Source organism: Drosophila melanogaster, chromosome 3L (assembly GCF_000001215.4).
Source record: "Drosophila melanogaster chromosome 3L".
NCBI classification, from domain to species: domain Eukaryota; kingdom Metazoa; phylum Arthropoda; class Insecta; order Diptera; family Drosophilidae; genus Drosophila; species Drosophila melanogaster.
In genome coordinates, this window is record NT_037436.4 from 23,689,242 (window position 1) to 23,705,272 (window position 16,031).

The 16,031-nt window shown below is 37.0% G+C and overlaps 1 protein-coding gene and 1 long non-coding RNA gene across 4 annotated transcripts in view, besides 18 other annotated features; one reads left to right on the plus strand and one right to left on the minus strand.

The window, feature by feature from the left end:
• Positions 1-82: part of a mobile genetic element that runs on past the window's edge.
• Positions 1-399, plus strand: part of AGO3 (Argonaute 3) — a gene marked incomplete at its 3' end in the record, with an annotated part of 135,048 nt that extends 134,649 nt beyond the window's left edge. For all 3 annotated transcript variants that reach the window (NM_001043164.3, NM_001043163.3, NM_001043162.3), the window contains exon 8: positions 244-399. In NM_001043164.3, coding sequence (NP_001036629.2) covers positions 244-330 — 87 coding nt within the window. The remainder of the gene's footprint in view (positions 1-243) is intronic.
• Positions 400-1,087: 688 nt separating this feature from the next.
• Positions 1,088-1,172: a mobile genetic element.
• Positions 1,173-1,384: 212 nt separating this feature from the next.
• On the minus strand, positions 1,385-2,427 carry lncRNA:CR45174 (long non-coding RNA:CR45174). The gene has a single exon (NR_125056.1). It is a non-coding gene; the product is annotated as a long non-coding RNA:CR45174 (long non-coding RNA).
• Positions 2,114-2,376: a mobile genetic element.
• A 34-nt stretch (positions 2,428-2,461) lies between the features above and the next one.
• Positions 2,462-3,625: a mobile genetic element.
• Positions 3,626-3,887: 262 nt separating this feature from the next.
• Positions 3,888-3,931: a mobile genetic element.
• A 1,276-nt stretch (positions 3,932-5,207) lies between these two features.
• Positions 5,208-5,480: a mobile genetic element.
• A 178-nt stretch (positions 5,481-5,658) lies between these two features.
• Positions 5,659-6,226: a mobile genetic element.
• An 11-nt stretch (positions 6,227-6,237) lies between these two features.
• Positions 6,238-6,744: a mobile genetic element.
• Positions 6,745-9,061: a mobile genetic element.
• Positions 7,399-8,495: a mobile genetic element.
• Positions 9,062-9,227: 166 nt separating the features above from the next.
• Positions 9,228-9,680: a mobile genetic element.
• Positions 9,681-12,959: a mobile genetic element.
• Positions 10,212-12,912: a mobile genetic element.
• Positions 12,960-13,369: 410 nt separating the features above from the next.
• Positions 13,370-13,826: a mobile genetic element.
• Positions 13,827-14,110: 284 nt separating this feature from the next.
• Positions 14,111-14,928: a mobile genetic element.
• Positions 14,929-15,039: 111 nt separating this feature from the next.
• Positions 15,040-15,451: a mobile genetic element.
• Positions 15,172-15,348: a mobile genetic element.
• A 253-nt stretch (positions 15,452-15,704) lies between the features above and the next one.
• Positions 15,705-16,031: part of a mobile genetic element that runs on past the window's edge.

Sequence of the window (16,031 nt, forward strand, 5' to 3'; positions counted from 1 at the left end):
TTTTTTTTTACAAGTCGATAGAAATTTCCAGGATTAATAAAAATTTGAATAAAAATTAAAAGTGTGGGCATGGTAGTTTTGCATACCAAAATATAAATCGTGAAATTTTTACGATCGTTATTTGAAGTACTGGTTTATTGAAATATTATATCCAATAACTTATTTATATAGAAACATCAGTTAATCTAAGTTTGTCTTTTACCATTCACTTCAGCTTATTATAATATTTTAAATATTTTTCAGTACGCTCACAAATTGGCTTATTTGATTGGACAAAGTATTCAACGAGATGTGGCTGAAGCACTTTCTGAAAAACTATTTTATCTTTAAAATTATAAAAGGCCTGTTCAAAACACTACAATTATTAAATCTGTATATTTCAAAACAAAAATAAATAATAAAAAAAAACCAAACTGTCTTTTGCAAATTGTTTTTGAAGTAGTTATTTAATTGTTTTTAGCTCTTTGGGCTCTCTAAAACATAGTAATCGTAATTGAACTATTACTTTATCAAAAGATTATATCCAATAACTTATTTATATAAAAACATCAGGTAATCGGTGTTTGCCTTTTACCATTCACTTCAGCATATTAAATTATTTTAAATATTTTTCAGTACGAGATGTGGTGTAATCACTTTCGGAAAAACTGTTTTATCATTAATTTCATATATTTAAATAGCATACGAATGCTGACCATTCTAAAATTGAGGATCATATAACTGAAGTCCAGCGTGTATATGCCATTGCAACTAAGTGTTACAATGTTTTAGTTGAAATTATTTTTAACCGTACGTATTTTAGGATAACTCTGCCGCCGACTTTATAATTTTTATAAATACTGGTATTGTTCTTTTGTCAAAGTTTTTTTTTTCTTGGATTTATTGAATTTTTGTAATAAATTCAATCTCTATATACGTTTTATTTGTTTCTATTGTATAAAGTTGTGGCTAGTAGGTGGTTTCCACATTTTCGTTCTGCAGTGCGTTCTTTTTCCGCGAGAGTGCTGTGGATTCCAGTACAAATAATTCCTCTGGTTCTTGACTGCTCGTTGGTAGCGAAATGTTTTTTGTTGTCATTGACCTATTTTCCTGAGACAACACAGCCGATAAGCCACGCGCGGAAGCGCCCGTTGCTAGATCAAATGGTTTGTTAAAATCAGGGTAAGCTAAAAAATTTTTTAATCGTTCAAATGACTCACATTTGTTTGGCGATAGCTCTATTTTTATTTTTATTGATTGAGTTTCCATTCTCAACATTTAAGTGTCTGTTGTGGTTTGGCGATTGTGGCAAAGTTTAATAATAAACTTCTGATTTTATTTAAAATATAATCAATAGTCGAAATAGACATCCGCGCATAGTTAAGGAACCTTTCTGGTTGGTTTTGTAAGACATTATATAAATTATTGAATTCGCCTTTTTCATTTCAATTGCAGTTCAGGGGGTAGACACCATTTTTTTTTAACAGAAAGCTATTAGTTGCGCTTGATGCAAAAAATTCCTCGTCCGCCTCCACACGTTCACATTAATAACTAAAAGATAGCAATATAAATCGTGTTTCGCAAAGCTCTTACTCTTCCGTCTTCTCGCTTTGTCATAGATTCTCGCTTCGCTTTACTTCGCTTCTCCCCCGCAATCTGCCGTCAGCCATACGTAATGGTATCCAGCTTAAATAAGTCTCGTGGTGAGGTTAAATTCTCTACAATGTGCAATATGTTTCGGTTGACAGGTGTCACTCGTTAGTAGTAATGAGTTGTAATGAACTGGTTTTCCTATTTCTGCGTTGCAACGGTTAGCTCAGAGAGTTTATGCGCTCGTCCCACCAAACGGCTGACTCCTCCGGTGATCGCGTTGCTCCTGCGATGCCTTTCCTGCGTTGTCCTGTGCTTTCTTGACAACAGACCACGTGCCGGCTCGAACGGGATTTGAATGTTATGGGGCAGGGTGTATCGTCCACGGGTTGATCTTTCCACGCGCGGCCTAGTTCACTAACTGTCTATTCCTTCGCCTTCAGACTCCGTTCCGACCGTCCGACTACGCGGCCGCGTCCTGACCGCGCCGGTTACTCTCCTCGACTATCTTCGCGTACGTACGGCTCCTCGCGTGTGTGTTGTGACTGACTGCCTCGAGCTGGATTTGCACCGCCCCTTTATATGCCGCGAAGACCCCGTTATTTCCCCTTTTGCGCACGGCTCGATCCGGTACAAGGTTCAACTATTGTACCGTTAGTTCACGATCTCTCCGCTTTGCCGGGGTTCCAGGTCCTTTAATTACCGTTTGACCTGACTGCACTTGACTCTTCTTGCATCGCAGCCGTCTTTGCTGTTGCTAGGCCACGCCCCTGCATCCAGATTTTTGGGGAGTTTTAAGTCTTCTCACAGAGTGCAAGCGATAACAGAAAGAATCTGAAATTATTTTACCTAATTTTCCCTACATTGTTAGTTTTTAAGATCCTTTTATTAGCAAAGGAGATCGAAATGACAAAGCCTTAGTTGACTAGGTTGTTGGCGAATTTAAATTAAGTAATATTATTATTACTATTGAAGAGAAAGCTAAAATCGATAAGCAAATTAGGAGCTTTCACCTATATATAATGAAAAATCTGCCTAAATGTAACAGTACAATTGAAGCATCAAAAAAAAAAAAACATTTCAGTTGGCTTTCATCCACGATAATGGTTGTCGTAGACCAAAACTACAACCAAGTCGCTTCAGACTGTCTAATGGGACGACCTCGACTCTTTTACTGTGATGATCACGGCTCAAAAGAAAAATAGCAACGGGTCTGGCTAATATTAAAGAAAATAATACAAGTCTTCTTGTCCATGCAGCATCAGTTTCAGCCAAAAAGGAAAAAATGGGCGATACTGCTTTTGTATTAAAGCAAACCATTTCAACTTCAACTGCATCCACCGAAATTGATATTCTCAAAGCCAATACCGCTCACACCAAATCAGGCTCTTGCATTTTTGATTGACAGCTCTCTATCCAAAGCAAAATACAACGACATGAGAGCTTTGACCAAAAAACAATTTAACAACATTTATCCATTTATACAGAGACCTTTGCCCAAGTATCTTTCCAAAATTTGCTAAATCACACGGTCAGTCGAATTATTCTTATGCATTATTCTTATCAATGCATTCATCGGATCTTTTACTTTCAAGCCTAAATATAAGGAAAAGATCGTCTCAAAATAAAAAAATCGTTTTGCCGAAAGAAGTCATCAATCTTTTAGGTGCACCAAATGTAGAACATATTAATAACATTAAAACATTTGGGAAGCGATGATAGCGACTCGGATTCGTATCACGATGATCCATTTTCTATGCATTTGAACGTAGAAAATTTTGATTAATATAATAGTATAATTATATGTACATGTATTAAATAGATACATAAGAAAAATTCAGCTTAAATTTTTTATATTAATTAATAAAAATAAATAATCATGCCAAATCTACTCCTTAACTTTATATCCTAATATGGGCGGTATGGGTGGGCGTGGACCGATTTACTTAAAATTTTACGTACGTATTTTAAATGTCAGATGCACCAATTCTACAAAAATGCAGCTCTAGCTTTAATATTTGACTTTATGCCAGAAAAAGGGAATCTGGGCCAGTGTCCAGCGGCAACGTTTCCAAAATTTTCTGCATTCGGTTTCAGAAATTAGGTTTAAGCGGGAGGATGGGCGCAAAGGAGAATTAGCAGCAGATTCTGGTATTTTGCTATAATTGTTGATTATTGTAGGCAAATATTGTTTATGCACAAATCACTCAGCAGTAACAGCGAATTATGGTCTAAGATTTAAACATCTTATAATTGCACTATATTCAAGTTGGACCATTACATAGCTGTGTACTATAGCTTTGCATTGTATATTGTCTATGAATATATCACGTCGGGGTCACCAAAATGTTGAGCTAATAAGGTCCACGTTCCTCGGGTTAGGAGTCTTCCAGGGCACCCTCCCTTGACTCCCGTAAACTCCTTGCCTAGTCTGAAGGCGGTGACCGCCACCATTAACTGCCGTCAACCATTGGTTCTAGAATATATAATATAATTATGCTTAGTTTCCGTTTAAATATTTGTAAAGCTTACCTAGTCCGAATTGTCGTCGCCGCGCCGTTCAACTTTGGGTCGCGAAAAGTTTGTTAGCCTGACAGGGGAAACAACACACCCACGTTCAGAGTGCACGTCCCTTCTGATCTCTTGGAGCTCCTCAGGATTAGGTGACCGTATGTAAATACGTCTTAATAAGCACCGCCAATTATAGGACTTGTTGATTTGACCAAAAGCAGTCGACGATCAAGGGTGATCACTGCCTGATGATGGATTGATGAGAAAATGAAGGAATGTAATGGTTAATCAATATATACATTTATTTTTAATAAAACAAGAAAGCTTAACGATATGTTTAAGTGAGTCTTCAATGTAGGGGAGGTAGAGCTATCCTAGTCGTCTGGAGCAACACCGACGTATGGGTGATGTCCGCAAAAATCCAACAGGCATCCTTGGTAAGGTGGTTGCGAATCCAAAACTTTAAGATTTTGTCGTCGTTTATGTAAATTTAATTCGTTTGTTTACCATTTCTGTTTGTCGGCTTCTTAGATATCGTATGTAGCGTCGTGAGACGTCGATAGTTATGGATGTTGGCGCAGTAGTTGAAGTTGTTTTGTTAGGTGTAAGTTAGAATAAATACTGAAGTTATATGAAGATAAATTGTAAAGAAGACAGTGCAAGCAACTCGTAAAAAAGGCATATCAGTAAGAGCAAAACCCACTCGGCTATGCGCTAGCTAGAGCGCCACTTATAAAAGCTTATCGTCGCATCGTTGAGCAGTTCTGGAAAAATAGTCGCAAAACTAATGTCGAAGGTGCGCCCGCGCAATTAAAACGGAAAACAAACTTTAGCGGTTTTATACTTTTTCGAGTGGAAACTCCCCAGATAGGCCGCCTGTTGCCAGTCCGCATTATGTGAAATAACTTTCTTCGAAAAACTCTCCTTGATTTTTTTATGTTGCGAGCTGTGTTGCACTTGGAAAACTCTGCCCTGAAAAAAGCCTGATCTAGCGGCACTGCCACTAAGGAAAGAAAGACGATGTTAGACGATCTTAGTTCTGATGATGAGTGTTAGCATAAAAAAGACGACCGAGTAAAAATTTCTGATTTATTAACCTGCCCGAGATTAAAACATAACTTAAAAACAAGAGAGAATCTTATGGTCGAGTTCCAGGGTATCAGATATCCGTTACTCAGCTAGTGTGCGAAATTTAATCATTTTTCTGGGATATCGATAGATATTGGTGAATAAAATGAGAAAATATTTAAAAATTGTTTAAAAGTGCAGACGTGAACGGCTTGGCGGCGTTAGATTGGACGTGGTAACAAACTTGCGCTGCGTCTTTATCTGTTGAATCTATATGCCGAATCTTTTATAGTTCCTGAGATCTACGGACAATACGGACAGGCGGACATGGCTAGTAAATTTGCCAATCAGAAAAATAAATAAATAACGAAATAAAAAGAGAAGAGGGAGAAGAAATTATCACAAGCTTTTAAGACAAGAACTAGGTAATTAATCTGAGTTGCAAACAAAAAAAATAAATATAAAAATATTATATAAAAATATATATATATATATATATATATATATATAGTGACATCTCCATAAGTCCCTAAGACTTAAGAACATGCCTACACACTAATACACACAACATGTACACCCCAATACAACATACACCACTCCGGATGTATCCAGATACCAGATAAGAATATGATTGTTATATGATCCTCGAGAATAAGTCACCCACTGGTAGACTAAACATCCGTCCATTAATTTAAACAATTCCTTGCTTAAGCCCTCACCCCTTCGTCACGTTCCCACGTTCAAAGCTTGGACTCGCAATCCCGAAAAACAAAAGTATCGATTTCAACAAACAAATTTTAAGAATCTAAGAGTACTTGTATCCCAGATCAAATGCACTTGAATCTAAGAGAAACACTAAGCTTTTTCTCTTCATTAACAAAACCCTAAAGTCTAAAGTCCATATTAGAAAAGCTCGATACCGAGGCTTGAACGTCAAACAAATCATAATAATTATCAGAGTTCAGTTTGAGACCCAATTGTAAAAGGTCGGAGCTCTTCTCAAATAAAAAGTTTTGTAATCATTTAGTGAAATAAAAATTATATTTTTTTCACTTATAAATATTGCAAGCATTTAATTAAATATATATATGTCGGGTTAAGAATATCAGGGGCCTCGCCGTCCGTCCGTCCGTCCATATCAGCGTCGCTCAAATCTCTTTTTACTATATAATTTTATGAAGCTGTGCGCAGTCAACGAGTCCACTTGCGTCTGCTTTGGCTTCTCCACGATTAATGCCCTCACTCCAGTTTCGTGCAGCCTGCTTTGTCTCTTCTCAATTTTCGGCATTCCCTTATCATTATATAGTTTTCCCTTTCTAACCAAGCAGCGCAAGTGGCCACGTTCAGCAACAGCTCTATCGCTCTCGTTTTTGCAAAATCCCGTTCAGAGATAATTCATCTATTCATCCTCACACATTGACAATAAATAGGAACACGCATAATAGCAAAGGGAACATGGAGAAGAAGTAAACGGCGACTACACGCATTCATTATTTTCGCCACGTGTTCATAAATAGGAACACGCATAATAGCAAAGGGAACATGGAGAAGAAGTAAACAGCGACTACACGCATACTCATTATTTTCGCCACGACATATACTTACACACACATACATTACCACATAGCAACAGCCATATACCAAATCATAGAATGCCTTAGGATATAAGTCATAAATTCAAGTATTCCATAAGAACCCTAATTTTGATGACAATAACAAATCCAGCCTGCCCTAATGTAAACATTAACATCCGCTGCCGAATCCGTTATTTGAATAAAGATTATATTTTTTATCTAATAAATTACCGTGGATTCGTTATTGGCGCAGTCGGTGGTCCTAAATTTATAGTGACCAACAAAAGTACCTTCGTGTGGGATTTAACTTCAACCTTGTGGCTAATCAGTGCTACAAGGAGTAATTAAGTCAGGAAGTGCTTTATAATTAAAATCGTTTCAACTTGGTAGCCCACCGTAGAGGTGTGACCGCTACTAGAAGTGATAAAAATTATATTAGTGCTACAAGAACAAGACCATTAAAGGGTAACTTAAACCCCAGGTTTTGTTTATTAAATAAATACAGTGTGTAGCCCGCTTTATAAAAAGTGTGACCGTTACGAGGGGTGAACAAAAACAAACAACAACAGCGACAAAAAATAATAATAATAAAAAAAAATAAATAAATAAATAACAATGAAACAACCACATCAACAAGTGCAACTAATCTCCGAGAATCATCTGAAGCAGGCTCTACCAAAGACACTAGAATAACAAGATGCGTAACGGCCATACATTGGTTTGGCACTATGCAGCCTTTTTTTTGGTGACGGCCAAAATTACTCTCTTTCGGCTCACTCCCGCTGAGAGCGTAAGAAATCTAAAAATATAATTTGCTTGCTTGTGTGAGTAAAAACAAGAGACGAGAACGCGTATAAGTGTGCGTGTTGTGCTAGAAGACGATTTTCGGGCCGAAATTAATTCTGATCGAAGAAATGAATTTACATTGTACATATTAGGGTAGTTTTTGCCAATTTCGTAGCAATGTGATAAAATAAAATAATTATTAAAAATTCACGCCCTGACTATTATAATTTTAAAGCTTTTTAAATTTGTTTGTTAAAATCGCCGCTCGAATTAGCTACCGTTTACACATTTATATTTATGTTTAATTCTAATTTGTCTCTCATCTGACATTTTTTTAAAAGCGAAATATTTTTTTTTAAACACTTTTAATGTTAATGTTACATCATATTAAGTCAAATGACTTAATAAATATACTAAATAATTAAATATGATAACTGTTTCTTGCAAAAGTAATATCAAAGACACTAGAATTATTCTAGTTTCTTTGCTTTGGTCATATTTTAAGGCACGAAGTGCGGACACAAGCACTCAACAATCATTGCCTTATTAATTTTTCACACGCCGCAAGATGAATACTCTAATGACAAATATTCTTATATAAAGTCATTTTTGAAATTTATTTTTGTGATAATATGTACATAGATTTGACTATTTCTAATCTATTTTCAAATAATAATAACGTTAAGGCAATGCAAAACAAGAATTTTTCGCATGGTGCCAATTGATCAAAAATAATATAGATTTAAAGCCAAAGAACTTCTAAGGTGAAGGGCATATTTTGTCAAATTTACAATGCATGAGCATACGTGTGCACACATACAGTTGTCTGCTATCACTTTGTGCGTTGAAAAGAGCTGTTCGCTGTAGCGCTCTTCGCTCTCTAACAAAAATTCGAGAGAGCCTGGAGCCACCTCTAGAGCCACGGCCAAAAAATCGTGTGCCAAAAAATCGTATGGCGTTACGCATCTTGTTATTCTAGGGTCTTTGGCTCTACCAACATTTACCGGTACAACACTAGAACTGAGCTCGTTCATAAGAAGAATTAAGTTCATACTACAACTCTACACAACAACTGACATCCGTCAGTTACACATTCTCTTTAGTGCGATTGAAAAGCAAATCGGAGGTGACGCCCAAAGAGTATCCCAGCTCAGTTCAGCTAACACATGGCCGGAATTGGAGGAAGCCCTAATCGCTGAGTTCAAGACCCAAACACCGTTCAAAGAACTTTTATATTTATAAATATAAGAATATACCTAAGAAAATTATAATCAAGTTCAAAAAACAAGCACCCACTCCTATCGAACCACCATATTGTAATATATGATGTGATATGATATGATATTGTAAACAATGATGTAATAGAAATTTAAAATAATTCGAGCCCTATTTTGTATCCTAAATTATCCGCCTAAGGACGGGATAATTTTTAAGGATGGGGAAGTAGCATATGTGCCATAGTATAACACTTGAATACATATACTTACAAACACATGCATTACCACATAGCAACAGCCATACACCAAATCATAGAATGCCTTAGGATATAATTCGTTCGTAGACATGCCCTCAGCTGAAAACATGTCGCTTAAAAGATCCCAATGACCTGCTAGTTGCCACCTTTGCTGATGACACTGCAGTCCTGGCCAGAGATACTTGCGTCTGAGCCACTGATACGCTTCAGCTTTATTTAAAAACAATTGAGAACTGGGCCTTTCCCTGGAAAATCGCAGTCAATACAGAAAAGTGTGTTTCCGTGACGTACACCCTGAGAAAAGGCACATCACCAGGTGTGTTTCTGCATGGAGAGCTCCTCACACAATTAAACTCCCACTAATACCTCGGTGTCACTCTGGATAAAATACTTATGTTTCAACACCATATGTAACGGATGTAACTCGGTTTCTCAAAACAAAGGCGAACAGCATGGCTTGGCTTTTTAGGCCTGGAAACAAGCTTTCAACTTCCAACAAGGCCAAAATTGATAAGGTTGTCTTGGCTTCTATTTGGAAATATGGCATCCAAGTGTATTGCATCGCCGCAAGGTCGCACCTCAACAAAATTCGTGTTTCGCAGTCGCAAACCTTGCGTAAACTATCTGGAGCGGCTTGGTACATCCGAAACAAAGACATTGAACAAGAGCTGAAAGTACCAAGGATTGGCGATGGATCCCTTAGCAATATATCCAACAAAATATCTACTGGAAGTTAATTTAATGGGTACATTATTGCACAAAAAGTTATCTATATTTTGGTCAAAGTATGTACCTCTCATGGTCTTATACAATTTGGAAAATGATACAGAGTATTCTTGTTGCTATATTTCATTTTTTTAATGAAAGGCTGATATATTATCGAATCGAATTCTATTGGCAACATAACATCATCATCTGATTCGCAATTCGACTTTTTGTGAAAATTTAAAAATGAGTAGAAATATGAGCTTGGCAATTATTATTATATTAAATTCGTTAACTGAAGGATTTCTGCAGTTACCACCCTTTGCTCGCACGCACGATATATGAGCTTGGCAATTATTATATTAAATTCGTTAACTGAAGGATTTCTGAAGTTACCACCTCGAACGCACGCAAATATATTATCAATGGGGTCCTGGTTACTCTACAAGAATTTTTTACATGGTGCCAATTGATCATAAATAATATAGATTTAAAGTCTAAGAACTAAAGATTTTTTTTCTCTCTTTTTATTAACAATCTGTCTTAAAAAAGTATGACAATAAGTAAATTTTATAATTAATCTTTAATTAACAGAGGCAGTAGTTATCCATTAATCCCTACTACATACTGTATGCATAACATGTTTTAATGCTTAATACCTGTTAGGGAGATCTAGCACGTGAAATTTTGTAAGTCTACTGACTTTGTTATTATTATTTGCCAAACTTAAGGCTAAGTTATTTTCATGAGTTCTTAGTTTGTCTATATATTTTTTACTATGTTTTGCTATTTCTTTTTTAACATAAGGGATTCCTAAGTCTTTATGGATACTTGCATTTGAAATATAAAATGGAGCATTAATAATTCGTCTAAATATTTTTTAATTGGTAGCGTTGTAGAATCTTCCAAAGCTGTATACCATAAGTCCACACGGGCTTTAGTATAGCTTTGTTGCAGATTTTCGGACAAGCAACCAGGTCATCCTCAAACTTTTTAAATTTAGTTGCTGACGCATTGCTTTTATGTGGTTTTTCCACCTCTGCGATCGAGGCGCAAGCCAAAGTACTTTATGCAATTACTCTGTGGGATTGCTGATCCATTAAAGACTGGCACTCACCTCTTCTTAATGCAAAAGTTATTTGCGCAGATTTCAGGGCGTTAACTCTAATTTTCCAAAGAAGGAACCAGCTTTCAATAAGGCGAGTATTCATTTTTTTTTGTTGCACATTGGTTAAGTATGACTTTAATAATAAAAAATGTGGCACAGGTAACCACTTTTTGATTTTATATAATAAGCCGTCATGCCAGACTCGATCAAACGCTTGTTGAACGTCAAGGAATGTTGCAGTACAGTATTTTTAGCTCTCAAATGCTGACAAAACTTTATTTATTGTATAATCCTGTGACATTGCTCAGGAGTTCCGTGGCCCCTTCTGAATCCAAACTGGTGCTCGGGTATGATAGCGAATTCTTCCAAGATGGGCAACATTCTCTTAAAAATTATTATTAATTACGATGTCACTTCATTTTCTGCCTTGTTTGGTTTAAGGATCATTATAATTTCTGCACATTTCCATTGGCTTGGGAAGTTGACCATCTTAACATCGCATTAAATATAAACGTTAGAAATCGTACACACTTTGGTGGTAGAATTTTCAAGGTTATGCCATCTTTTTTGTCCGAACCTGAGCCTTTTTACTATGCAGCCATTTAATTTCTGATGAAACTTCATTAATACTGATTTTACGAATGGGGAAGCTTGCCACCTTTTACGCAAATTTCTCTTGTGTTGTATTTGTTGTCGGATTTTAGCTGAGAGTTGAGCTGATTTGATTATGAGTTTCCAAAGTATGTGGGATTCCAAAGTATGCTACGAAGTCTGGTATCTTTCTACTATTAGTAGGCCAGTATGTAGGCTTGCCGGTTGAAAATGTTGTTATGCTATTGTTTACTATGCATTTGTACAGTTCGCTTCCCTTCGGATTTGTCAATCTGGAGCCCCACCAGGGGTGCTTATCATTGAAGTCGCCTCTCAATATAAACTGTGGTCCAAGTTTTTGAAAAAAGTTCTTAAAATCTGCTTCTTTGAGAGCAAATCTTGGGGGAAGATAAATTGCTGTTACAGATACGTCCGCATGCATACATTTGATCTTGACCGTGGCAGCCTGCATAGCATTTTCTCTAATGCTGTCCATAATTTGAAATTTTAGTCCGTCTAATTTAAGCCATCTAATTAAAAGGTCTAATTAAAAGGAACGGTGGTCAGCTCTAATTATATCATATCCAACAACCATGATATATGGTTTGCTGGTGAAGTGTGTCTCGGATATTAACATAATATCAATTTCATTCGTTTTTATAAAGATATTTCATTTACATGGCTGGACAGCCCATTGGCATTCCATATTCCTAGGTTAAGATTTACTTGCATAATTTGTTTACAAGTAACATTATCGTGTTAAGTAAATTATTTGTAAGTTCAGACTGTTTTTCTAATAGTTGCTCTATTCTCTCCAGTGATGTGTTTGTTTTGCTATTTCTTGCAGCAATTTGGGCATAAGATTGATAATCGTTTCTTTATTGGGTATATGTTGGCTTGTTATTTTTACTCTGGTCTTTATTGCTATTCAGGGATTTTCGATTGGTTGCTGATTTTTTTGACAAGAGTTCCTGATAAATTCTACACCCTTTGTAGCTGGCGGCGTGTTCTTCGTAGCAGTTGGCTCATTTTGCTGGTTGTTCTGTATTTTTCGGGCAGACAACGAACGATTTCATTGTTTTTGCGGGGAGGCTCAATATTGACAATAGCGTTACCTATGTGTTTTACATTGTCTCGGTTTTTGTTGTTAGGCTCAATATCTACATAGAACATGTTCAGTGGCGTTTTGGTCGCACGGCTTCTAAGTGCTTTGACTAATTTTCTGAATTCTTCAATACTTTTAACCATTACTCTTACATGTCCATTACGTTGAGTTTTATAATAGTAAAGTTCTCTTTTAATTTTAGAATTAAGATAGGCTAGCATTTCACTTATATCATTGACGTCAGACAGAATGATAGGTGGGGGCTTAGCAGAATCAGTTGCGCTGTCTTACCATTTCGAGATCTTCGTTTTTGTTATATTTGTTTCCTGTTTTGTCGGGCAATCCGTCGCTTAGGAGAGCGAATTTATTTGCGCTGGTGCTTGATGAATTGTCCAGGGAATTCTTTTTTCTTTGAACTTCGTGCCGTGTGCCAAAAAATCGTATGCATCTTGTTATTCAGTGTCTTTGTATGGACCAACACGTACAGTTGCGGTCAAAATAATAATTTCGTAATATTTTCATGATGCTTTCAGATATTCATTTAATTTTTTTCACTTAAGTAACTTATTATGACCTCTTATAGTATGTAAAGGCATGCTTGTTTCCTGTCTTTCTTTTTATTTATTTTTTTCACTTTAAAGTGCAAGGATAAACATTTTGACCCAGTCAAAATAATATTAGTGCCATATTATATGTCATTAAAAGTTGTTAAATATATGGCCCACATAACTCAGTATCAATAATCATAATTTTAAGCATATCTTTTAAGCAAGGTTTGTGGTATTTTAAAATACTCTTGGGTGTAAAATTTTTATATTCTTCCTTGACATTCAGTCCTCCCTACAATGTACTGCTGGGAGGCTAAATATAATTAAAACAAGTGAGATTTCTATAGGCGAGGTTCCCGACTATCAGGTAGCCATTACTCAGCTAGTGTGAATGCGACCGCGAAATTTTATCATTTTTGGGGGATTTCGATAGATGTTGGGGAATAAAACAAGACAAAATTTTAAAATCGTTCCAATGTGGGGGCGTGAACGGTTCAGCGGCTTTATGGCGTAAGAGTGGGCGTGTTTGTTTTTTTAACAAATCGATAGAAATTTACAAGACTAATAAAATTATATATGGAAAAAGGGATAAAAAGGTAAAAGGATAAAGGACGTGGCAACATGGGTCAACAAACTACCTTTTATAATTCCAGTGATCTCGACATTCATACAGACAGACGGACATGGCTAGATCGACTCGGCTATTGATCCTAATCAAGAATATATACACTCTATATAGTCGGAAACGCTTCCTCTTGCCTGTTACATACTTTTAACGAATCTAGTATACCCCTTTACTCCACGAGTAACGGTATAGCCCTTTACTCCACGAGTAACGGAACTAGCTAGAAAAGCTAATAGCTCCGGAGCGAAATAGTAAAAAATTATCGGAAATTATTTAGGTTGCTTGAGTTTTATCGTTAGTAACCGGACAAAAATTTAAGAACAAATTGTTTGTATGTAAGAGTTTTCTGCTTCGCGCAGAATAATCGAGATTGCAGTTATATATGTATGTATGTAGGAGTGGAAATAAGGCAATATTTTTGGTTAAATGTATAATTATATCGAAACAATCGCCGGATTATCGCCGAAGTACGTGTCCAAAAGCTGCATCCGGGGAGTCAGGCAAAATGGAGAAGCATTTTTAGGACCCATTCTACAAAAATTCAATCCCGACGTGGGAAGCCATGGCATCGATTCTGAAGCAGCGATGGAAGAACATGGAGTTCGCCATGGCAAGCGCCCTACTTGCCATAAGCCTCAGCCCTATGACCTATGCCTTCTGTAATGCTTCTGGGGACTCAATTCATCACTGGCAGAACTTTATAAACCTGACCCCATATAATCGATACAAGGGGCCCAAAAAGGTTTGCACTTTGCTTAAATTGCCTCAAGACTGGGCATCAATGACAGTGCAACTCCAGCAATTGCCGTGCATGCAGCACCACACCATGCACTTACCACACGAAATATCACAGCCTGGAGAAACGCTTGAATCTGTCTCGCATCATGCCGAAGAACGATTTGCATTGTCTAAAACGCTTGCTGAGCGGAACAAAAATGCAAATCAGCTTCAACTTAAGAAGGCAAAATCGGCAGCTTGCTTTACCGGAGTAGGTGATTCTAGCTTTGAGGCAGATGGTTCGTCAGTTAATATTTCAATCCGATCTCGAACGTCTTACTTACTGGATCGACTGTTATTGCCTCCAATATTATTTAAAGTCAAAATGGCCTTCGTCGAGTATATGGTCCGTTGGAAAAGTCTTCGTTGGATTTAGTGACCGAAACCCAATCATCGAACCAAACGATTATATAGTCTGCTTCCCCTTAGGAATTCTATTAAAAGCCACATTTCTAACGGGGTTTGTCGGGTCACGCAGCCGCCAGAAATTCATAAAGTTTTTGTTTGCTTACATGCCAACATTGGAGACACACTTCAACTTTACTGCATCTCAGCTGTGCAGCAATATCATCGTTATCTATTAGCTTATTAGCTCAACATACCCCTTATCTTAAATCATTGTAGATCAATTTTAAGTCATTCAATTCTAACACTCAATCTAACACTCTAACACACATTTAGATCTTACTTATATTTATATTTATTTTATTTATTATATTATAAAAGGGTATACTAGATTCGTTGAAAAGTACTCAATAGGCAGAAGGGTGGATATGGTCGTTTTCGACCATATAGAGAATGTATATATATTCTTAATGAGGATCAATAGCCGAGTCGATCTGGCCATGTCTGTCTTTCCGTATAAACGTCAAGATCTCAGGAACTATAGAAGCGAGAAAGTTAAGATACTGCTAACAGTCCGCTCTTCTCGCGAATCTCGCCGTATGATACATGGCAGCGCCGCTCGGTCGGCTGGGCTGGAGGTGTAGCCGTGGTGGCACTCGCAAAAAGACTAGCAAAAGAAACAGATATGCACAAGAGTGTATATGAAAACTGAGAAGATGCTAGCTGTAGAGGTGACAAAACATGAATGTTTTCTAAAAAAAAAATTTGAAATTTAATTTAAAACAAATCAAACACATTTTTAATTTCATCCGTCTTTAACGTTAAATCCTGGTATTATAATTTCAGGGGGGTTACTGGAGGGAAGTTTACGCAGAATAGTAAACGCCATCTAACATCATGTTTATCAACATTTACCACTGTTTTCGACCACTGTTGCTACAACAGATCAATCCGACAAGTGGCTGCTGCTGACCTACGTCAACACAGGCGACACAGCGACAGCGTCATTTAACATCGCCTCTTAAGTACGGTTGGCTGAGGTGTGTTATAGCGCAAATTTAATTTCACGCTACACCGAAGCCGCTGGAGCTCTTCGGGCAGCGACTTATCGCCAGATCAGCTAGATCAGCTATCTGGACAACGGAGACGGCAACGCAGCGTACAACAGCAAAAACCAACTACGGATTAGAACACCACGCTACACCACACAACACCAAAAGTGTATGTCGGCACCTATCTTTAAAC